We start from the raw sequence: 24,421 nt of genomic DNA, 5'->3' as shown, positions 1-24,421 counted from the left end.
TTAATTGTGTCACAACTCTCTCACTTCATTTTGCTGCTTTGCATTTCTACTAGTCATGCAGTTTCCTTTTTCAATTTTCCTCTATTGTTTAAGAAATATAAGCTTTACAAAATTGGGGCGTGCATAGCGCACCCACAGTGATAATGTGCATTATCAAGGAATAATATTATATGCAGAATTTATCATTATGTGTCTTCTTTGAGAGAAATCTTGCTAGCCACACTGTTATAATGACAGGAAATACTGCCAATCCGTTGCAGCTTACTTTCCACCAAGTCATCTTACACCAAGTCAATTACAATAATGAAGCAGTTATATTACATATATATATTTCATAACACATAAGAACATATCCCTCTCTATTAGCAATAAGGGTAGACCCACAGGGTAATAGATTTAAGTATACACACATTTTCTTTGATATAAAATAATCACTATTAATTTTAAATTATTCCAAGAATCGAATAGCTACCAAAAGACTTTGCTTAAGCGTTCTAACATATGAATTTTAATAATTTCCCCAATTTTTTTTATTTCAACAAAATTTATATTAGCATTTAAAACTTTGAAGTAGTAGCAAATTATTTCCTGGAAAAAAAAAAATAGCCCCATTATTAACTCGAAAGGTAAACAAAATTTACAAATTTAACTTTTGATGCAGCTTAAATCATAACACTAAATTTACGCATATTACAGAAACAGACAAAATGTTCAATTCCTTAATTCCAGAAATAAAATTATAAAAATGGGTATATGTGGTAACGCAGGTATATGCATAGAGTACGTGGTTTAGGTATACATGAATTTGTGCTTCTGAAATTCAACAGCCAGTATCTCCTTCTGCATCATGTACCTGTTTTTGTCATACCGTATCATGATGGGACTGTGGAGTTTATTAGCTGATGAAAAAGAAAGTACAGTCAAAAGTCGTTAATTCGGACACCCATAATTCAGAATGATCTATAATCCGGACCTCAAAACTAAAATCTTTCTGCGCATGCGCCGCGTTGACACATGCGCATAGGAGTTTACGCGTGCGCGTAAGACCTTTTACGACTGCGCATATGAGTGTGCGCAAGTGCAGAATACGTTTTCGCGTGCGCGTTTTATGTATAATGGACGTATAAGCTAAAATTATCTATTTCAGTTAATGTTGATGATTGCGTTGTTCGTTGTTCCTTAATTTTCGAATTGGATCCTGCTTATTATTTTTTGCAGACTGTAAGAGCAATTTTATAAAAGTAAGTTTAAACTTTCGATTATATCAAATAGAATTTCCGATATATATTTGTTAATACGTAAAGGATCTAAAGCGAAAGTATGTTTTGAAATCCGAAATCTGTTTATCAATTTCACGCTGCTCTGCGGGGCGGGGCGGGGGCAAGGCGGCAGGGGGTGTGTAATGAATTGGAAGTTGATCTTTCAGCACTATCCTTATCTTCAGCGCAGATGGTTTTATTTTATTTGGCTTATAATTGAAGATCAGATGTTTTTATTTTATTTGGCTTATAATTCCTTACCAAATGTAGTATTTCATCTCGATATGCTCCTTTAAAACTCGGATAGCGAAGAAAAGTGACAGAGGTTATTGAAAACGAAAAAATTTCGATTGACAAATTCAAATTAGTCGGTGTTCTTGACACAGCAATTATAGGACTTGAACAGCGGAACTTTGTAACTGAACAAGAAATTATGTCTGTTTAATAGAATTAAAGAGAAAGTATTATCACATGAAACGAAGCAAAACTTAAACAACTTACATTGAAAGAAATGTTTATTTAAGTAAACAAATAAATATTAAGCATTTTCTTTTTGCAAATTTTGATACCCTTTAGATCATAATTGTTCTTTATTTCATAAATTACGGTTTCATATTTTTAATTTTAGAATTTCTGCATGCCATCTTACGAGATTTAATCTGATGATCTATAATCCGGAAAAATCGATAATCCGGAATCACCGAAGTCCCGACGAGTCCGGATTAACGACTTTTGACTGTATAGTATTTCTTCAGAAATACATCATATTTGCCCAACAATACAAAACAAAAATTTGCGCTTCTTAGATAATGGAATTTTATAGAAATGCAATACGAGAAATTACAAGCAAAGTGTTAAAATGCAGGTTGGTAACTTGTTTGAAGATGGGAAAAATGTGTGTATGGTCTTTTTTCTGGAACTTTTCCATTAAACTACCAAAACACTTAACAGTTAAGAAGTATATGAAAAATTGTAAGCACCACGTTAAATACAGCTATTTAAATTAAGACTACAAGTGATGAAATTAACTTGGAATACCTGTTCAGCTTCCCATAGTTGTCGTTTTCTTTCTTCAACGGCCATTCGTTTTTCACTTGCTCGCATTCTGTCTTCTCGCTCCAGAGACGAAGGGCCAGAATTAGTTCCATCTACTGCTGAAATATATATAATTAAACCAAAAATATAATCCTGACATACAACTGTTTGAAACATTTCATGATAACAGAAAACCTTTGAACATGAATTAATTTATAATTTATTTTCCCAACCACTTAAAGAAGTGAGTATTAATGAAGGTAAGAAAAAAACTGTTCTATTCTGTTTTGAGGACCATAAAAAAATTGTAGCGAAAATGTATGCGCAAAAGTGCCAAATCTAGCGTATGCACTGATTTCAAATTGTGTAAGTTTAGATAGTTCTAATTTCTTAAAACGCCATTGAAATACTAATTTAATTTTTAATTTATTTTTTGGTATCCTATGGATTTAACAATTTAGGAATTGCCCACGACGAAAAGTCTAGAATATAATTTTTTCAAAGAAAAGGCATCATTCATTACAGAAAGTAATGTTTGAACAAGCAACGAGATGAAATTATGCTTTAGCGATAACTTGGTAGCATAATAGCACTGCAGGAATCCATTCTTTTTTTATATAAATTATATAATAATGATCTGAAATAGTTATTTACTCTTATGCCTCCATTCAGTTATGTTTAGTGTTTTTTATGTAAATTATTATAATAAAAAAGTATTATATGAAATTAACCTTTCATCTAAATTAAAACAATAAAATCTTAAGTTATTTACTATTGTACTTCCTTTCTTGCATTAGGATTGCCGCAATTATTTTTAGCAGCACTGGCATCAACAATAGTTTGGCGATTTTTATGGCCCTCAAAACGGAATAGTACCGAAAAAACTATTTTTCATAAGATATGTATTGGTTTGCCCATGGTGGGATTGAAACTAATGCTTGTAATTTTTTATCTTTTCCATTACAAAAAAATCACATGTCAAATAATTTTGTCTTGAAAGTTATATGTGCCAACTTGATACTTCTAATGAGATAATTGTCAACTAATTTGAATGTGGTAAATTTTTTCTCTAAACATGAGAAATATATCTCTTAGGTTAATTATTTTAATAAAAAGGGAACAAAATAGAATGATACACTTTAAATAAACTTTCCATTAACAGTGCTTACTTTGTAAACAAAAATACAGTTTCAAGAGATAATAACAAAAAATAAAATAATTTCATTCATTTATTATATTTTTTGTTCTTGGCATAATGAATCATGATGGTAAGAATATAATGACTCATTATGACACAAGAAATTTTTTTTTGGAAAAAATAACACCTAGGTATTTTAACATTGATATACCAAGCATATACTTTGGATCATGTTTAGTGTTGGCGATAATTTTCAAAATCGCACCAAGGCTGCACCGTATACTGTCAAAAGTCGTTAATTCGGACGCCCATAATCCGGAATGATCTATAATCTGGACCTCAAAGCTACAAACTTTCTGCGCATGTATCGCGTTGACTCATGCGTGTAAGACCTTTACAGCTGCGAATTTGCCTGCGCAAAATATGTTTACGAATGCGCGTTTAATGTATAACGGACGGTATAAGCTAAGCAAAAATTATCTAATTATCTATTTCAGTTAATGTTGCAGATTGCATTGTTCCTTAATCTTCGAACGAGATACGGCTTATTATTTTTTGCAGACTGTTAGAGCAATTTTATAAAAGTAAGCTTGAACTTTGGATTATGTCAAATAGAATTTCCGATTTATATTTACTAATATGTAACAGATCTACAAAGCGAAAGTATGTTTCGGAGTCCATTAAACAAAAAGTGGAATTGCTGCAAACAATGGATAAAGGCATATCCTTTGTTTATCTAAACTTTAACGTTTATTTATCTAAACTTTGTTTATCTTTAACGCCGCGGCGCTTGAACAGCGGAACTTTGTAACTGAACAAGAAATTATGTCTGTTTATAGAATTAAAGAGAATGTATTATCACATAAAAAACGAAGCAACTTAAACAACTTACATTGAAAGAAATGTTTAATAAAGTAAACAAATAAATAATAAGCTTTTTTTTTTTTTTTTTTTTTTTTTTTTTAATTTTTGATACACTTTAGGTCATAATTGTTCTTTATTTCGTAAATTACGGTTTCATATTTTTAATTTCATAATTTCTGCATGCCATTTTACCAGATTTAAACTGATGATCTATAATCTGGAATCGCCGTAGTCCCGACGAGTCCGGATTAACGACTTTTGACTGTACTAGGATTTTACTCAATTATCTTTTACATGTGGTACTGGTCATAAGACCTAACCATGTATATGTAATTAGTGAAAATACATTTCAAGTTATCCTCACAATTTTAAAACCAACATTACTTTGATAACATAAGAGTAAAATAAGAATAAGAGAAAAAAACAGAAGTCTTGATAATTTTTTTTAATGCAGGTTTTTACTTTGTTTTAATAATTCTCCCCCAAAAAGGTTAATATGATTCCTTTACTATTAATTTTTTTAAACTAGTAATTAAAACATTTCTTCCATATTCACGGGGGGGGGGAGAGCACTCAAAATTTTATATTCGATTAAAACAAGGCAATTTTTTTTTGACAAGGACATGCACCTTGACGGAAATAATTTTCAACACACTTGTTTCAGCAAGTTTGTTTGATTCTAACTTCACTAATACACTTACTTCTACTGATTTCATACATTTCAATGCCATTACTTGTAAAAAGATTATTACAGAAGTAACAAAACATTAACATTATGGTTAAAAACATTTATTACCTGTATGAGATGCATCTCTTAAAAAAGCGGACTTCTGTTCCTCTGGAAAGTTTCTACGATCTGGTAAGGATTTCCACGTAGGTGAATTTGAATCATTGCTTTCTTCATCTCCTTCTCCAGGAGTAGCACTTCTTTGTTGAGAGAGGCACTTTTCAGCATTAGTTTCAATCCCACCATGGGCAAACCAATACATATCTGATGAAATATATTGTTATAAATATTTTAAAAATAAAAATACATATATATATATACATATAACTAATTCTACTTTATCAAATAGCTAAAAGTAAAACTATCCAGCATGTAACAAATTTCGGGGAAAGTGCAGAATCACCCACTGCTTGGCACGTTTTTAAGAATTGCACATACTCGGTATCTATGTACACATCACTCTATTTTCACTTGAAAAAAATCGCAGAATTACACAAAAATGGCATTGCGCACTCACTCGACTTTATCCATATACACATTGACCTATTTTCACTTAAAAAGTCAAAGAAAATGGACAAAAATCCAATTCTTCTTACTCTTGTAAAAAGTGCCAAACAAATAAGTGGGCGATTCTGCACTTTATCCCAAATTTCTTATGATTATACATTTAGATCAGCCCCTTACAAAAAAGAGTACTTATGAATTTCATTTAAATCCATTAAGGTGAAATTTGATAAATGTACATCTTAAGTATGAAATGAACTATTTATTTAACATCACCTTTAGCTGGACCTCTGTTTCCTGTAGGTGGCCTAGACATGATGTCCTAGAACAGTTCTTGCTTCTGAAAATGCAAAGTTAGAAACAAATAAGATATACAATTATGACAATATACTTTTAACTGATCATTTTGAATAAAATAAACATGTTTAATGTACATATATACAAAATACGAAATATATACTTAAATATAAATATGAAGATTATCTATATATGTGTGTGTGTGTGTGTGTAGTATGTACATATAATTTCATTCAAAACATTTACTAATAAAAATCACATTTTCTTCAATTTCCTCTTCCATAACTGAATTATAAATTAAAGAAAACTAATATTGGCTGATAACAAATGGCCTATATAGTTATAGACAGACTATGTAGTATTATAGGCTAATTATCATAAAATGCTTTGATCCAATATAACTTTTTAATAAAGTGAAAATGAAGATAATGAAATTATACATACATTCTTAAAATAAACAATATTTATACAATTAATCAATTTTCAAAGATAAAATTAACTAGACTGCATACATAATAAATGGCATATAGTATTACAGCCTAATTATCATTAAATGCTTTGACCCAATATAACTTTTAAATAAAGTGAAAATGAAGATAATGAAACTATACATACATTCTTAAAATAAACAACATGTTTATACAAATCAATTTTCAATGCTTTGACCCAATATAACTTTTAAATAAAGTGAAAATGAAGATAATGAAACTATACATACATTCTTAAAATAAACAACATGTTTATACAAATCAATTTTCAATGCTTTGACCCAATATAACTTTTAAATAAAGTAAAAATGAAGATAATGAAACTATACATACATTCTTAAAATAAACAACATGTTTATACAAATCAATTTTCAAAGATAAAATTAACTAGATTGCATACATAAGAAATGGCATAACAGTAATAAATGAATATAATAAATGGCATAGCATAATTTCGGTGCGTGTGACTCATAAATACGCTTAGCACTTTCGTACAATGTACGACAGATTAAAAATTATATTTCAAGCAGATGTGCAATACCAAAATAAGAAACTCTTAAATATGCAGGGGGCTTTTAGATTCAGCAATACATTTAATTTCCAAACTTTTCATTACTTTATTTGGTTACAAAATTCAGAAATGCAGTGGCAAAAAACAGTGCGAAAGGGAATTTGAAAATATTAATGAATATTTAAAAAGTATAATAAATTGGAATGAGTAACGTTTCCGTTTCCTGTTTATCGACACACGACGCATTTATAAAACAACATTGACTTTTAATAAAAATTAAACAATTGGTACACACTGATAAATATAATCTCTTAGTCTTAATATATGCAAATATTAAAAAGTTTACATTAATGACTCGCGACACAACACCAAAACATAAATTTCATATCCAGCGATTTCCAAACAGAGAAACTGGACTTACGCACACGACATCCAGATTCATTCAGAAAATATCAAAATGCCGGTAAGCCCGTTTGTTTTTGCAACTGAGACTCTATTTGAAATCATGTGTCGGAGAAAATACCAACTCTCCAGACAAACATTCATCAGCCGACGGTAAGAAACTGAAAGTTGATCTCGCGCTGAATACAGAACAGTCGACGATTACGTAATTAACGAATGACAAGACAAAATGCGAAACTTCTCATCGTCTGTTATCTTCCACAACCAACTTCTCTGCACAATGAAACACAATCATGACGTCACGGACGGAAATCGAGATAGCATTTCTGTTTTAAGTATCGCTGTTTTGGCGATTTTCATCGCACGCATGTGGCATTATTGCCATACATTTGCACGTTCCACTGGAGCCAATGCAAATCTAAAATTAAATTAATGTAACATATAATAATTTAAATAATACCGTACAAGATGTAATTTATTATAATTCTCGTTACATTAGTGAAGTATTTATTAAAAACAATTCCATTTTGAATTTAACGTTTAGCAAATAGAAATATCTTAAATAATTATTCACATTTCATAAATTTTACGATCAGTTCAATTTAAAATATCACAAATTAATAGCCATTAATTAGTATTACTTGATTACTATTAAAAGGAAGAAATCAAACGATAAAAACAGATTACATATGTTTTATAAAAATTCGGTTAAAATCGTTAATTAAAGTTGCTGAGGTTATAAACATTAAACACAGCCTGCCACAAAATATCTTTAATTTATTTTCTAAATTACAAATTCACTGCTTATCACTACAATAAAGTTAAGCCATTAAAATATGTATAATTTCTCAATAACTTTTTCACAAGTTCCTCAATAATATTTTCACGAGTTTTACATTATAATAAAAAATATGCTTTTAATGTCATATATTATTATTAATTTTCATGACAAAATTTCTGATTTTTCAACGACAATAATCTATATTTATTTTAATACGGTCTTGCTTGTATTTTAACAATATTTAATGATTTTTCGCGTTCGAAACGAAACTTAGACGAAAATTATTTTCAACAGGAACATTTCGAGGATCTGAAAATTTTAGTATACCCGGAAGAAGGGCGTATTATCGAAAACCGTATAAATAGCGTGTTACTATGTAAATATAAATATAGGTTACACTTAGTAATGTATTAAGTTTGCATTATCTTTTCATTTTCTAGTCACCTCCCCCCTTCAAAAAAAGTGTTGCCGTTTCTTTCATCACAAAATGTCAGCGAATAAGAATGCAAGGTGTTTCTTACTGCGCTTTATTTTGATGTAAGATGAAGGAGGTCCTATCACCCCCCAAAAAAGTTATTAATATAATATCATTTGAAAAAAAATTGCGTCAAGTTCATCATTCGACATGCAGACAGCAAACAGGACACCAGAAAAGAAAAAATTCTTCGCAATACGGATATACTTATGTGCAACACTAGGCTTTTTGCTCATCTGCTGGTAACAACACAATTCACGAGACAATCGCTAACAACACAATTCACGGGAAAAAATTAATTATATTAAAACATGTTTATATACCAATAGCGCCCACCGTTCGGGAGGGGGGTATATACAACAAAATACATTTCGTTTAAAAATGTAAAACAAATTTAATGACGCTGTAGAGACATTAGGTATACCACGAAGATATTCCATCACAGGTCGATTATCACGATCATCCACAACAATCATAATTCTCCTTTCTCTGTCATCATCTACCTTCCTATGTTTTGGTTGTTGTTCTCCGCGAAGAATGCATTCAACTTGGTATTCCACATGCTCCTGTTCTTTTTGAAATCCTTCTATGATGTTATAAACGCCAACATGGTCCGTCCAATTAAGGTCTCCCATCTTCTGTGCCAATCCTCGACAGCATTTTGAGTGCGCAGAGCATTTATAGCTGCCTTTTCTAGATCACTAATGATTCTAGATGGCCTCAGTTCAATATTATTTTCTTCAGCGAAATCAATTATATCTTGGAATAATCTTTTGTAATTTTCTTCAGATTTGCTAGTCATCAAAGCATATACTAGTTGCAGCTGTGGAAGTATGTTAACGCAGTCCATTAAAATTTTGTGTGCATTAAAATTTGTGTGGTGTACCATAAAAACATAAAATTTCTATGCCTTGCGTCATCAATTCAATGCTTAAGGTCTAACAAGAGTGAAAACTCTTACACAAAGACTAAACAACAGGAAGCTCTGATAATTTTATCGGTAATTAAACGCGGGATAAAGAAACGTTTATTGCAATCGCCACGGTTCATTGATGGAACACTAAAACATCTTTGAAAATTTTTTCCGCCCCAATCGACGAAAATTGTTAACACAACCTATGAAATACTATCCGTTCATGTCTTCAAAAAATTCTCAACAAAGAATTATTTTGTGCTTATAAAATATAAAATTGATGAAGCATGAAAAACAGCACTTAAAGTATGCTAAGGGTTTTTTATGCGAGTGTGTATGTATGAGTGTGCACGTAAAATTATCCACTAAAAGAAAGTGATGTCAAGCGTGAAAATTCCGCATTTATTGAGCAGTAATTTCATAAAGAGTCATTTCATGCAGAGAAATCCATACACTGTCATATTTTTTCTTTCTAAGCATATTAGAAAGTGTTCAAGGAAAAAAACTGTTAATACACGTATTATAGTTTTGAATATTTCTAGATATATGTCAAAATTTGAAAGCTTTTCTGACCAATATTTGCGAATATCGTTATGCAACAGGATCACTTCGTTGGAGGCGTTTTCAGTTCTGCCTCAAAGCTATTCACTCTTGGGCCTTTTAGACAGTAAAACTTTAAGCTCATCACTGAAGAAAGCGGTTTTAGAAAACAACGCATTGAGCTTGAACTGCTTTCTATTGTCTCTTTAGAAACTAAAATATGTATGAGGTAGATATTACTAAACCAACAGGCTTTTATCCTCCGCGGTTGGTAGAAAAGGAAAATTTCGACACATCTTAATTTTTGGTTTTTTAATCGGGGGGGAGGGGAAATCTGTGTGGCTGTTAGTATGTATTTATATCAGTTATTTATATAATTTATGAATTTCAAAATTTCTCCCAAAGCATAATGCACTGACTATTTTATGAAGAACTTCTCTTGTGGAGTTTCAGGAGCAACTGCCCAGAGTGATATTACATATTATGTTAAAACTAGTCTGATAATAACTGCATAAGGCTTCCAACAATACAGCCGTATTAAAAGTGGCTGAGGACTAACACTTCCTATGGCCATTTTTGTTGCTCAATCTTAGATTTTGATTAAATTAGAATCAAAGAACCTGTGGAGAGCAAAAGTACTTAACCACATGAAGGTCACGATTAAGCAGTGTTGAACACACTGCCTTGACCAAAGTGGCAGCGGTTATATTCTTGTATCATGGCAAAGCACACGACGGCTACCTTGCCTAAAGGAAGGAATATCTTCATGGGAGTATTTTTTAAGGATAATGGTTTGCAATCATGGTTACACATGGGGAAAAATCGAGAGAATTCCCTCAAAGCCAGTTCTTTTTGAATTCGGATAGAACTAGCAGTGTTCTGACGAGCATTTGCAGTGATGGTGAAACTAAGGCTCCATTCCCACGGTAGTTTTCCGATCACAAGAACGTTGTGGTTAGACAACCAGACTTCGCTACTTCACAAAACCTGGTTTAAGTATTTTGCCTAAATGTTCCAACTTTATGCAAAACTTATAAGAACCGACCAATCACAGTGAAGCATATACTAACTGACATTCGGCCGACAGTTTCGTTGAGTCAGCTGCGCATTTACGCATGCGTAACTTTATTTTCCCTGACTAGTTATGGCTAACCCCTTTACACAGATTGAAAGACTTAATAGCCTTTACGTAACAAAGCTTTGTATCAAAAAGCCTTCGTCTGAATGAAGTTGAAGGGAGCATTTACACGATGCTCTAGTTCTAATTACTGTCATAGTTCTATGGCGATACGAATAAATAATGGGAAACTTATAGATTCAATCTGTAAGAAATGTTTGGTTTCTCTGAAAGGTAATTTTCATAATGTCTTTACACGTTTGCACTGCATGCATTTATTTAATACTCTATTTAAAATTTTCAGATTTGTGCCAACTTTTGCCCGAGTTGTTTGTGAAGGCACACTAGATTGGAAAAGTAGACATCAAGAAGGCGTAATAACTATTCAGAGGATATGGAATACCGAGTTTACCAGTAATAACTACTCAGAGGATATGGAATACCGAGTTTACCAGTGTTGATGAATAGGCTGTGAGTTCGATTTCCAACGGTAACCAGCAGTTATAATTACATCCTAAAGCATTCTAGCTCCATCACGGTAATACCATTCGAAACAAGGCCTCACCAGAAAAAAAGAGGCCCAAGCAGAATGTGAATATGATGCGAACATACCCGGCCTACGAAAAGGTCAAGTACATATTAAAAGAAAGTAATGTATTAATTTCGGTGGCACAAGGAAAGAAATTGCACCTGCCCATCCCCAGCCGAAGTAAATCATTCCATGCTTTGTTATGATTTTATATGGTATGTTTTCAATGTCTCCAAATACGTGCTAATGCTGTCCATTCTTCTGCGTTTACTTCTCATCCGTTAATTAACCTAGATTGCGCGTCCGCCTGCACATCGTTGATTGTCTACTACTCTATACTAGCTCTTTTCTTTTCTCTATCTCACTGTAAATTATCGAAATCTACCACATAATTCTTTATTACGTCTGTGCACCTTCTATACATGCAAGTCAATTTTCAAAACATTTCGAAGAATAAAAGTATGCTGCAGGTACACTAAGTTTCAAAAGCATCGGATTAGCAATTCTCACACTAGACACTCGTATGTTTTCACACACTATATGGGTAGGAAATCTGTCAAATATTAAAGCTGAACAATGTATAAATCGTAACATTAAATACGCCCATTCGTTATTTTAAACATATACCCACATTGAAAAATTATTTCAATTCTGATCATAAATCCTGCACAGAAACTATCAAGGCGTTTTCGACTATTAACTCTTCATATTCTTTATCTGGTAAAGGTTACGTACTGCTGTCTATACTGGGAAAAAAAATTTCAGCTACTTTTTTAAAGAATACAACTACAAAATTGGTTATGCTCTCAGAAATTAATAACAGGTTCAAAAAACTTATAAACCAAAATGGGAGCAAGTGTTACAAAGGTCATTTCAATTTCAACCTTTGTATTTTAACTTGTAATTTTCAAACGGCAAACCCGGAAATATTTTTTTTTGGGGGGGGGGGGGAAATGCAAGCGCAAACAGAAGCGAGACAATGCTTATAACTTCATTGCCTTTTTCATCTCATTTTCTAATTGAGACGCATGCGATTAAATCCAAATCAGAAATGTAGCTACTGTTCTCGTGTAAAATTTTGTAACATGACCCAAGAGAAACTGGAAACGAGAAAACCCTTTCCATTTTACTTTTCCAATTCTGCGAGCCAGTGAAACGTTGCATTACATCACGTTTCGACTATTAAAGTGACCTCATCCCCAGAAGTGGTGTATCACGCTTGGCAAGATCTGACCCAATGCCTAATAAGTACGTGGGCAGCAGGATAGCCAAAATAAACATTGACCGATTGAAAAGAATTTTGAAAGCTTGCGGCAGAACTATTGAGAAAAAGAAAAATGACCTGTAATTTCTTGGACATTTTGGGGCTTCGTTAAAATAAGCCAGCCCTCTCACAACCGGGAAACGATAACAGAAGAACTAGACGGGAAAAGCATATAAAAAGAGAAATTATGTCAGAGATGTTGAGGAAAACGCTTTCGCTGGCGAATAAATAGTCTGTCTTCATGTTAAAATCGTCTGCGTACCTCATTGCGAATAAAAAGCATATTCGTCGTCTTTATTTGTAAGATTAAACTGAATTTTGCTACAGTGTTGGTGCATTCTTTTAAGATGAGAGAATATGTTTGATTATTAAAATAAGAATTGCTAATTTAAGCTATATAAACCTATTTTAGCTATCTATCAATGAAAAGCTCGGTCTTAGTTTTATACTTCATCTAAGGCAGCGTTTCTTAAAACGTTTTTCAGTCGCAACCTCTTTTTATCACTGAGATTTTTTCGCGACCCCCAGTATCCCATAATATTTACAAAATTTTTGTGGGACCCCATAAGTATTGCACAAATCCGACACACGCTAGAGTGAAACTGTCAATTTTTTCCCCTCGTACTGTACTACTGCAGTTTTAAGTCATTAAATTTAATTACTAATTTTAAGACATAAAACAATATGAAAATTTTAAATAAATAACACACAAAATGACAGCGTTATGTGCAAAGCAAGGTAAATGAACGTTTATATTATAAAAAAGTGTTTCTTTTTTTTTTTTTTTCTTTGTCTGTATTGTATTTATCTGTTTTCAGATACATTGTGTAAAAATATTTGGTAATTTTAAAGAAACCAAATAAGTTAAAGAAATATCAAAACGGCTAAAATTTTTGAGGACCCCCTGCTGCAGGTCCCGCGACCCCCAAGGGGTCGCGACCCACAGTTTAAGAAAACCTGATCTAAGGCTGCAATTATTGCACACATAAAATATTCAAATTCAAAAGTGAACTCACTTAACTCTATTAAGCTGATAACATCTTTTATGAATTTATTAATTTAAGTAAGTTCAAATATCTTTGACAGAGAGTAAAGTAATTCTCTTTTTATATTTTAAAGAAATCTAAAATGTCAATTTGATTATTTCTTTTCTTTTGTATAAAATATTCAAACAAAGGGCAACGAAATACGATTGATACTTACACTGTAATTTCTAAGAGCTGGTGTGTAAGGATAAAGTCGATTCCCTCCCCCCCCACACACACTGTAATTTTTGTCAAAAAAAAAAAAAAAAAAAAAAAAAACACTGTAATGAACTAAATGACGAGTTTCAAAACCAATTCTTTTCACAACTATTTATTAATATTCAGTTTATTAATTTTTAAATTACATAAACAAAAATAAAAAAACACATGGTAAAATTAATTTTACAGAATTTCATTCAAACATGACTTTATCGCAACAGGGGAGGGAAAAAAAAAGAAACTATGCTCAGTCTTTAAATTTACTCAAAACTGAAGTTCAGATGATCGTTAAATTTGATAAACAAGTCTGATGCGTTTCAAAAGACCATCTGACGAAGAAGTCTCTTCTTTATAAAACCGTATTTGAATCCTTTCATTATCTCCAGTAATTACGGTTGTTCAGGGTTTTTTGCATATTTGTGTATTGTTAGATGTTCTCTCTGGCTTGACTTATCAGAATAGACACAAGTTATTACTTTTGGTTTATTAAAGGAATTAACTATACACATATATGTACATCCAGCCGCATTTTGGGGAATCATAGTTCAAACACAACCCACTGCCGATTGCATTCACTTGTGCTCTCTCCTAATCTACGCCTTCTACGGCGGCATTCTTAAAATGCCATCCGTAGGTGGATTATAATATGTTTATTTGCCCACTGCGGCTATATGCCTAAGAGGGGGGATGCCTTCGTGGATGTCTTTCCAAGGGAAAACCATAAAAAAGAATCAAGCGGCCAGCCCTTTTTTCGCCTGGAATCGAACAACTGCAATGAATCTCAGTCCACGGAAGAGAGGCTTCATAAGATCTTTGTGTAAAAGAATTATTAACTGGATATTATTAAAAACCACATGTCCACAGAAAATCACGAATTCTTCATGGAAATTATATTTGAAAGTACAAGAAGATCAAAACATCAAATTAATAAAAGCTCCAGTTTGATCAGAATTGACGTAAATTGCTCAGTTTCACGAACGTGCAAAAATACTGCCCGACCAAAACTGCAAATATAAAAGGAACCATATGCCTCATCTCACTTGATTAGAAGAAGATAATGGTTACCGGGTATAATTTTCAGCAAGATGATGGATGGTTAACATGATACAACATCTGGAAGTTTTACGTCATGCCTTCGGAGACAAACGCAGGCGGCCTTGCAAAATCAATGGACCTCTTCCACCACCACTGAGATAAATATCTGTCTCGATGGTGCCTTTTTCCACCAGACTTTTTTTGCCGGGAGGGAGGAATGCGACACAAAAAATATTACTTGGACAACAATGCATAACAGGTTGAACGGAAGATCACCACATATTTATATATTTATGACATGCTTCCCTCTTAAGCACTACACAGCAAGAGACAACTACCCCGTGGAGTACTTTTTAAGGGAAACTGACTCATATTCACGCTACACATGGGGAAAACCACGAAAACGCCCAAAGCCAGTCCGTTCATCGATACTGGAACCACCGACCGAACAGTGTTCAGTAGCTTTACCGCTCGGCCGTTGATGGGTCAGATCGTCATATATATATATTTGAATTTAAGAAATATTCTTTCATAAGAACAAATAATAAAGTTAAATTAAATTTAAATGATTCTCTTGCGCCATTGCTGCACATTTGGACTGCAATGCACAGGAACAAGTTCCCATGGGTTAGTTTAAAAAAAACTTGGTATCGGGAAGAAGGTAGGCGTTATTTTGAACATTAATGTAAGCAGAATGCCACTTCTCATTTTTAATCAAATGTACTGTGACTTTTTTAATCACCATGCATTTACTTAGTGGAAGCAAAGCATAGAACTACTCATTTTCAGTTCAACCATTAGTATGAAAATATGAACGCATAAGATATTACGAGAGAGTTTCGTATGTTTTTAATTTTTAGTTATTGGATGTTCGGATTTTGTTTTCCAACATTAATGATTACTTTATGCAAAACACGAAGGAAGGAGAATGACTTTAAAAGCACTAATGCTCGAGGTGAAAGAGTGGGCAGTAATGTCCGGAAGGTATTGAGAGTTTGACTTTTTGCACTATCTGTTAAGCAGGCCAGGTAAAACTTGACTTCCCGCTTTCTACTTAAATAGATATCTGAGAAGGTGAAAGATGACGTCATAACAAGAGTATGAGTCAGAGACCAGCTTTCTTACAGTGACCTTGGCCTGTGCAAAGTCGTTTTCTTGCAAGACACGCCAACCATACAGAAAAAAGAAAATAACCTGAGTAGCCAACTGGATTTTTCTTTTACACCCGGAAATGCAAGCACTCCTATATTTTTTACTGAAAGAAAAAGGCAGTTCCCGCTAAAAAAGATAATTTTTTTTCCTATAATACAAAATGAAACTGAGAATTAAAATGTGAGCCCAGTTTCGGAAATCTAGCCAATAATCGGTGCTTTTTTATCTGGAAAAATTTCGCCTATTATTTTAGTAATTTAATCAAATTTTCAACTAACACGTATGTGTGTAAAATTTCAAGCTACTCAACTTCTTTATTGGCAAGCTGTCTACAAATAATTTCTAAGTTTTAATAATATTAACAATGTATACGAGTATAATGAGATAATGTACACCAGTCATCCCCGACTGCAAACTTATTGAATCACAAAATAGTCGTAATTCAGCACGCGGAAATAATATGTCTCAGAATCACACTGACAAAGTTACAAGAACACTACAGGGCATCCTTCGATAAGGTGGCGCCGTTGTCAGCAAGCAGACTCTAAATCACGAACAGTTTTTGGGATCTCGCGTCGGAGATCTTAAAAATTAGCCTGCCTCGCCCCCCAGAAAACAAAAACTTAAACATCTTGAGATTAAAAAAAGCAAAACTGGTAGCTATTAAAAAGTACGAGAACATGACAACGAACGAGAACATGAAAATTCAACAAAAGACTAAACATTTATGGTTAGTAAAAAAAGGGGGGGGGTTAAGTTGTTGCGTGAATCCTTCACAGTATCCGTATGCTGTGTTAATGTTTGACACTAGGTTTACTGACATTTTTGTGTACCCATATTTACAAACACCCGTCAAACTGACGGCTATAGGAAACCACGTATTTTCTTAAAAACTAACTGAAACGTTTCCTAAAACGTCTTGACTCATTGATTGGAACTCAAAGACTGCATATTGTTCCTTAGTCTTGATCCTAACACTTTATAGGTTTACGCTTTAGGCATGTAAGACTGACATGTGACTGCTCTCCCGGACCGCGGTGCGTTGATACGGTTCGAAGTTATCGGAAGATATTTCCGTTCAATTATGATTTTTTTTTAGTATCTACGTTGTAATAACTTTTATATGTTTGTCATCAGAAAAATTTGGGCATGCAATTATCTCATACATGGATAATCGTTAGCATAAATTAGAAAACTATAAAAATAATGGTTTTTTTTTTTTTTTTTTTTTTGTAATTTTTCTCATGAAATCCATCAAAATGACGGATCCCGTAAATCCAGTATTAAAGGGAAATTGCCTTGCAATCCTCCTCCTCCAAAGAAAAACCCAAGATTACTATATAAGGTTTGCTCTTCCTTGACGTCACTGCCTCATAGTCTGATCCCAATAGCACCTATATTCTCTACTCTCCTTGTGTTTTTGTTTCTCCCATTTGAGTCAAATAACATCACTGAGCTCAAGTCTTGAAAAGTGCCTAACCATGCTTGTCTACTAACCTTAGAAGTACCTATGCCAACTGAATACATCTGGAGTCTGATGATCATCTTAAGGCTTCTGATCTTAAAGGATATTCTCTGATCATTTCAAGGAAATCTGATCTTATGCGTAACGCAAGACTGTTATAAGAATGGAATCCAAAAGTTAGTAGTCAAGAAATGCATATACGGCAAACAATTTTCAACATTTAGTTATTATAAATAGTTTGTACAAGTCGATATCTCTTCATATGTTCCTTTACACCACGAATGGCCCACACATCGATCGCCCAAACAGATTGCTCGAGGAGCGATTTTTGGTCGATCGCAGCCAAGACGAGACGATTTCAACATGCCTAACGCGCAATGAAAACGCAACTTAGCCGCGACTCATGAAAACAAACGGTCATTTTAATATCATGGCCAACGTTGACAATTCTCTTTCTGCGCCAGCTTTCCAGAGAGTGGCGTCCTACGTCACTTGACATTCGCTTGCTGCCCAACACTTCATTTAACAGGCTCTTCAGTGCGCTGTCTTCTACACCTCGGTTTAACAATGCATAATAGTCTTCCTGCCTTCAATACTCACTCGCCGATTACAGCGGTGCTTTGCTTTTATGTATACATAAAGCCAACGAACAAAATCTTCAAAAGGCTGAAATTTATTCAAATACTGAAAGGTGAACTATTATTCAGCTTACTTTATTCGAATCCTGGAAAGAACGTAAGGATGCGGAGAGAACAGGTTACGGAGAAGGAAATATCAGTAATATTTTCTCGCAGAGATTCGAAATCCAGACCTCACCACAGCGAACCAGCTATGCCTTCCAATTACACCACGTAAACATCAGGTGAGAAAATTTCTTATTCGGAGAAGGTGAAAATGCCTTCCAAGAGAATAACTTTCCAATTTTGCTTTACGTATCAGCATAATACTATGATAACAGACTTCAGATTTTTTTTCAGTTTTCACTTTTATTATTTTTTAGAATAAATACGTTCATGAATATGAAAAATACACTTTCCACATGCAATCCACAGGCCACGTCCATAGGGCATTGCCGGCATGGATATTCGAACGCCGCATGAACCGATCTACGATCCTAAAATTTAAAATACATGTATGTCTACTCTAATATGCCAATGTCTAATTAAATGCAACAATTACCAACAAGGCCATATCGATATCGTATATCGATGTGATCTTTTGGGATCAAAATCCGATTTATTTACCTTTTTTTTTTTTTTTTTTTTTTTTTTTTTTTGTTGTTGTTGTTGTTGTAAGACGTCTCTATACTTGTACATAAAACTTGTTACTTGCAACCGGCTGCCATATAGGGGAACCAGCTCAGGAAAAAATGCCGGTTATTGTTATGTTAATCTATTCCATAAAGCATAAGTTTCATACAAAAATAATAAATAAATACTTAAATTATTAAGAAATGCGTTTAGCACTTTTAGGTCACTAATATTTAAAGCAGTTACAGACCAAACAAAATTTAAAAATATAATAAAAAATCTTACACTTTGCTTAATTTCTCTTGAAAACTGGGTAAGCTTGGGCCCGCAAACAAGGCTAAATTAAAGATTTTATGCTGCGCGTAGTGGCAACATCTTGCCTAAGACAATGGTTGACAAATATGAATAACGTAACGTGATGTTAAGTGATAGCCCATAAGTTTGGATGAGCTCTGCTAAGAAGACTTCTAATGCCTTCCCCCCCAAAAAAATGTGACAAAAAAAGGCAGAATGAATTATTTTTTAGATTGTAGTTCATGGACGGTAATTTGAGCTAATGCAAAATTGTTCTTGCTATTTCAAAGCTCAATTAGTTTATTAAACACTTCATCTGCCATTCAGCCACGAAGACTAACTAATCAAAAGATTTTGGCAGTAATTCTAAAATTATTTCATGAATGGCGTAGATGAAAGAAACCCCAAGGAGAATATCATCACCGTAATAAAATATACATCGCGATTAAAATAGTTCCTCGTTGATAAATTCTCGCCAACGCCGAAGGAATAAAAACAGCGCAATACACCATTAATAAAAAGGCATACACTGAAGATGGCAGTCAACACGTATACGATGTGATGACTACAGGCGCTTTATTTGTTAAAAGCCTCTGAAGTCACTAATAGGTTGTCGAGCGGCAATAGTCAAGAAGACGGAAGATACCGCCTTCAGTTGAAATGGGTGTGTGCCATTTCGTTGACGCTGTTTTTTTTCCTTTTCTAATAACCTATAGTTAATGGGGCTGAACTAGATTCACCGCAAGTTCTTTCTCAGAAAGAATCCGGGTTAGTCAAGAAAGTGAGTAATAAAAGTAATAACTGATGTGCCCAAATTTTTGTAGGCAAACACTGAATGAAGAGAAGCAAGCACTATTTTTTAAAACAAGGGCTTAGAATACAAACACATAATATATAACCATGTTTTGTAGTAAAAATACAAGCGCTCGACTGAAATTAATTCACAGACTTGATTTGTATGGCGCTACTTTTTTAAACAAGTCGATAACTCATCCAATGAGAAGTTAATCTACCACTGAAAAACTAAGAACTAATATATCGCTTGGAAACTCAAAAAATTCAACTTAGCGTGACAGTTGGCTGAAGTGAAGGAATCAAATGCGATAAAATTAAGCTGACAAGTGAGCACTGCTTGGTCCTAATCGATATATTGGTTAATGCTCCTGGCTGCTGCATCATTGTAAGGCGGCTGGGGTTCGAATCCATGGTGTTTGCATATGTACAATGTCTATTTAATATGGAAGCATTCAAAATACACGGCGATCCAAAAGTCCTCTCGAGTGGTTGGGCATAAGGGAAGAGAGGTGGGTGTTTTCCATCAGAATTAGAAAGGAACTTCCATGTTCTCGCAGAAGTAGCATGTTGTCTGTTCTCATAGGAGTCCTGAGGTGCACCTTAAGAAACGTGCTCAGTGATAACATGGCTAAATAAGCAACGGGTTCATTTAACCACTGTCGACAAAACTGTGAGTTGGGAGTATACGGCCATTTGAAACAACAGCACAATTTTAAAACAATGCAAAAAATTGCTATGGCCATTACATCCAAGAATATGAATTCTTCATTTTAAGTGTCGCTTATTTTATTAAGCAAATGTCAATTATACTGGTTTTGAATTTCATGTCTATATTTTGACAGTATAAACTTAGCTCCTTTAACACAAGGCAATAATAACAAGCAATTAAACCATTCCTTATTTCAAATGGAAAAGCCAGGTTTAGATTTATTTTAATTCTCAATACAATTTAGACTAGTTTCGGCTTCTATTTCTTCAAATTTTCTTTTCTGCAATGTAAGGAATCAGAATTATCTTTGCAGGAAACCAAAGGAAGGATCTCTGCACTTGGCAAAAGAACAAATGCATTCCAGTCAGAACCCAGAAAATAGTAACATTTTTAAGTTTGTGTTACCTATCTTATATCGCATACTAATTCTGCATCAGAAATTTATTTCATAAATTACCGTCATCTTGCAGAGTGAGCGCGAAACTATAAATGAACTTCAGTAAATCAACTTCTAACTATTAAAGGGAATCCGCTTGAACACAAGTTTAAAAAGTATAAACAGCTATAAATTTAAACAATTAAAATCGAATTTTCCTTTTCTTCTTGTCAGCCATGAAAAATAAATTGAACTCAATTACCGTATTTTTTATCTTTCTAAAAAACAGGGTATTGGTAAACTTTTTTAATAATGCTGAATAACACATATCAGAGGAGAAAGAATTACTACTTAAACAGTATTCAGAGCAGAATGACTTTTTTTTTTTTACAAAATCTGCGCATAGTATGCGAAGAGCCCACCAGCGGCCGAGCGGTAGAGACGCTGAAAGCTGATAGTTCGGTCCGACGTCCGAATCCCGCGAACGGGCTGGCTACGTGAGCGTTTCCGTGGGTTTCCTCATGTGTAACGTGTATACGAGTCAGTTTTCTCTAGAAAGTTCTCCACGAAAGCTTCCCTTCCCTTAGGCAGACAGCCCTCGAGGCATTGCCATAATCACTTAAAACACAGTATGCAATCTTTTCCACTTTCCGAGATTGCTATATTACACAATAATAATTTCGATAAATCTCCACTTTAAAAAAAAATAATAATTTTTCTTATATCTAAAATTTCCACATGAATGCCCAAAAGGATATGCCATATTTCTTCCAAACGGACCTTTTTCTTCATATGTTTTGAAGCTTCTTCCAGACATGGTTTCATAACGAAATCAATGTCTTGAACGTTTTATTTCTTTCTTCATTTTATTTTATATTTTTATATTTTATTTATTTATTTGAGTTTTCCAAGTCACAAAAAGAAACGTTCTTTCCAACTCAGATGGCACTCTAACAGAATGCATTTACGACAAATGAAAGATGTCCGTATTCCATGACCCTCACTGCATTTTACGTCTGCCCCTAAATTTAGTCGCACATTGTTGGCACCATCTCAGTAACCGAAGAAACTCGAAAACAGCAGAAGGAAAGGAACCTCAGGGAGTGAATGTCTTCTAAAATATCTTTGTAGAATTCCAAATTCCTCTACGCTTTTCATTGAATATTCAAGCAACATCCGTGTCTCCAGATCTAACAAATAATTAGACTTGGGCAAATTTAGCAAAACAATTAATTATCCCAGTACGGTAAAAAGATCTTTGACGAATAGGTTCAAAATGGGAATCCAATAAAACAAAAAAGTGGGAAGTACCATTACTGAATTTGTAAATTTAAATGCTCTTTCAGCATCTGTGTTATAAAAATTACAAACAATTTATTAGCTCTTTCTGAGCGAAAGTTTATTTATCAGCCTTTTTTCTTAGCGTTTCCTTCCTCCCTTCTACACCAGTGGCCGAATTAACCATTTGGAGTAGAATGACTACTTGTATTCAAACAGCTGAATACAAGTAGTTCGACCCGCATTCGAACTCCGGCGAACCAGCTGGATTGCGTAGTTTCGAGTTTTTCCCATGTGTATCGTGAATACGAGCCCGTTTCTTTAGAAAGTTTGCAGTGAAAGGTAAATAGCTTTTAGGCAAACAGCCCTCGTGTCGTAACCCACGCCTGGCATCTTTTAACTACTACTGTCTCTGCGCATCTAATGTTTTGCTTAAAAATAAAAGAATTCTATTTCAACCAGCAAAATGAATCCTGATTATGAAATGGAATGGTTAAAGTGAATAGTTCAAATTTTAATTTCACAAATAGAGTTATGCTAATTTAAAATACAATACAATGATATTAAAAGTTAGCAGTCGCAAGCTTTATCCTGTCTTTTTATTGTAATATGCCCACATGGAATTGTAAAATGATTGAATCTTTCAGCTCATACGTAAGTTATTTAATAAAGGCAGAGAAAATTTTCTTCGAATAGATGATCACAAATTACGCTTCACTCTCTATTTTTCCATAATCAAATCACGTTGCTTTGATTTACAATCAATCATTTTAAATCAAAATACCGAACAACATCAAAAGTCTTATTCCCTAAGACGACTACTCTACAGAATATATAAAATTTGCTCAGAACTATGAATGGTTCCTTCATAGAGGTTTTGGTGCATTTAATTCAAGCTTAAAGTTTTGGAAGATCTGGTTTGTTTATTTGATTATGGCAAAGCACTCAAGGGTATCTACTTAAGAGGAGAGATGCTTTCGAAGAGGACTTTCTAACAGAAACTGGTTCGCGAAAACCACGAAAACGCCCATGCAGCTAGCCCGTTCACCTGGAGTTGAACCCAGGTCAAACTATCAGTGTTCAGTGACTTTTCTACTTGGTCGACGGTGGGCTACAGTTTTAAAAGAAATTCACTAAAAAAAGAAAAGAATTAAAGCAACGAAAGTTTCAGTTACCCATATTCTGGCTGATTTCATAATACCTCGTGATGTATAGATGTCACAATGAATTCAGCACTATTATATATATATATATAAATCGCGAGTTCATGTAATTTTCTATAAAAGGTCATTTTATGGATTTCATTCTAATATTTTTAAAGATAAGCGGTTATCATTCGAGAAAATTAAATTATAGCAATAGCCATGATTCTCACCACAACTCTGTCAGTCATTGTTTAATCGGTTTAAGAGAAAGCAAATACCTTTTCATGTAATTTTTTTTAAGATTCTAATTATCACGGTATCATCATTCTGCAGAATGCAGCAACTGAAAGAATGAAACTTCACTTGTTTAGTCAGCGATGTCAATCAGTTCAAGACCTGATACTACATCTCATCACTACAGCTACATTTTCCAGAGAACAAAAATACCCATTCATCCTTTCGACCAGCTAACTTATGATAAAGTAAATCCTTTGACGTCGCCATCATGTGGTTCAAATTAATATATCTGCGTGAAGATACTGCAGTTTTCTTTTAGTGTATCATTAGGAAGACTTGATCACCGTATAAAGATTTGATCTTTTCCATCTGAATTTTTACAAGCGAAGTAGTGCTTAGCTCCATTTTCTCTCCTCTTAATAATCTAGCTTATCGTCTTCAGTGAAAATGAATGGTCAAATAGATGAAGCCATTGAACACTGGTAATTTGTCTCGGATTCTATTCCTTTGAAAGTACTGGTTATAAAGAAATTTTCCTATGGTAAATACTGAATATAATTCAGCTTAATTTACAAAGCGCTTGATGAAGGCAAGGTT

At 33.6% G+C, this 24,421-nt stretch overlaps 1 protein-coding gene across 4 annotated transcripts in view; it reads right to left on the bottom strand.

Annotated features, from left to right (window-relative positions):
* Positions 1-24,421, bottom strand: part of LOC118185135 (uncharacterized) — a 141,004-nt gene that overhangs the window by 50,159 nt on the left and 66,424 nt on the right. For 2 of the 4 annotated variants that reach the window (XM_085820624.1, XM_085820626.1), the window contains exons 2-4: positions 5,804-5,867; positions 5,093-5,287; positions 2,298-2,413 (exon numbers count right to left, since the gene is read on the bottom strand). In XM_085820624.1, coding sequence (XP_085676750.1) covers positions 2,298-2,413; positions 5,093-5,287; positions 5,804-5,843 — 351 coding nt within the window. In that variant the 5' untranslated portion in view covers positions 5,844-5,867. Of the gene's footprint in view, positions 1-2,297; positions 2,414-5,092; positions 5,288-5,803; positions 5,868-7,244; positions 7,487-24,421 lie in introns of those variants that run through there. The other 2 variants (XM_035354933.2, XM_085820625.1) reach the window with 2 other exon arrangements.

This window comes from Stegodyphus dumicola, chromosome 7 (genome assembly GCF_044657685.1).
Source record: "Stegodyphus dumicola isolate Sdum_Otavi_A_Nest chromosome 7, ASM4465768v1".
Lineage (NCBI taxonomy): Eukaryota > Metazoa > Arthropoda > Arachnida > Araneae > Eresidae > Stegodyphus > Stegodyphus dumicola.
Note: the sequence above shows the minus strand (reverse complement) of the source record. Positions and strands in the feature narration are given on the sequence as shown.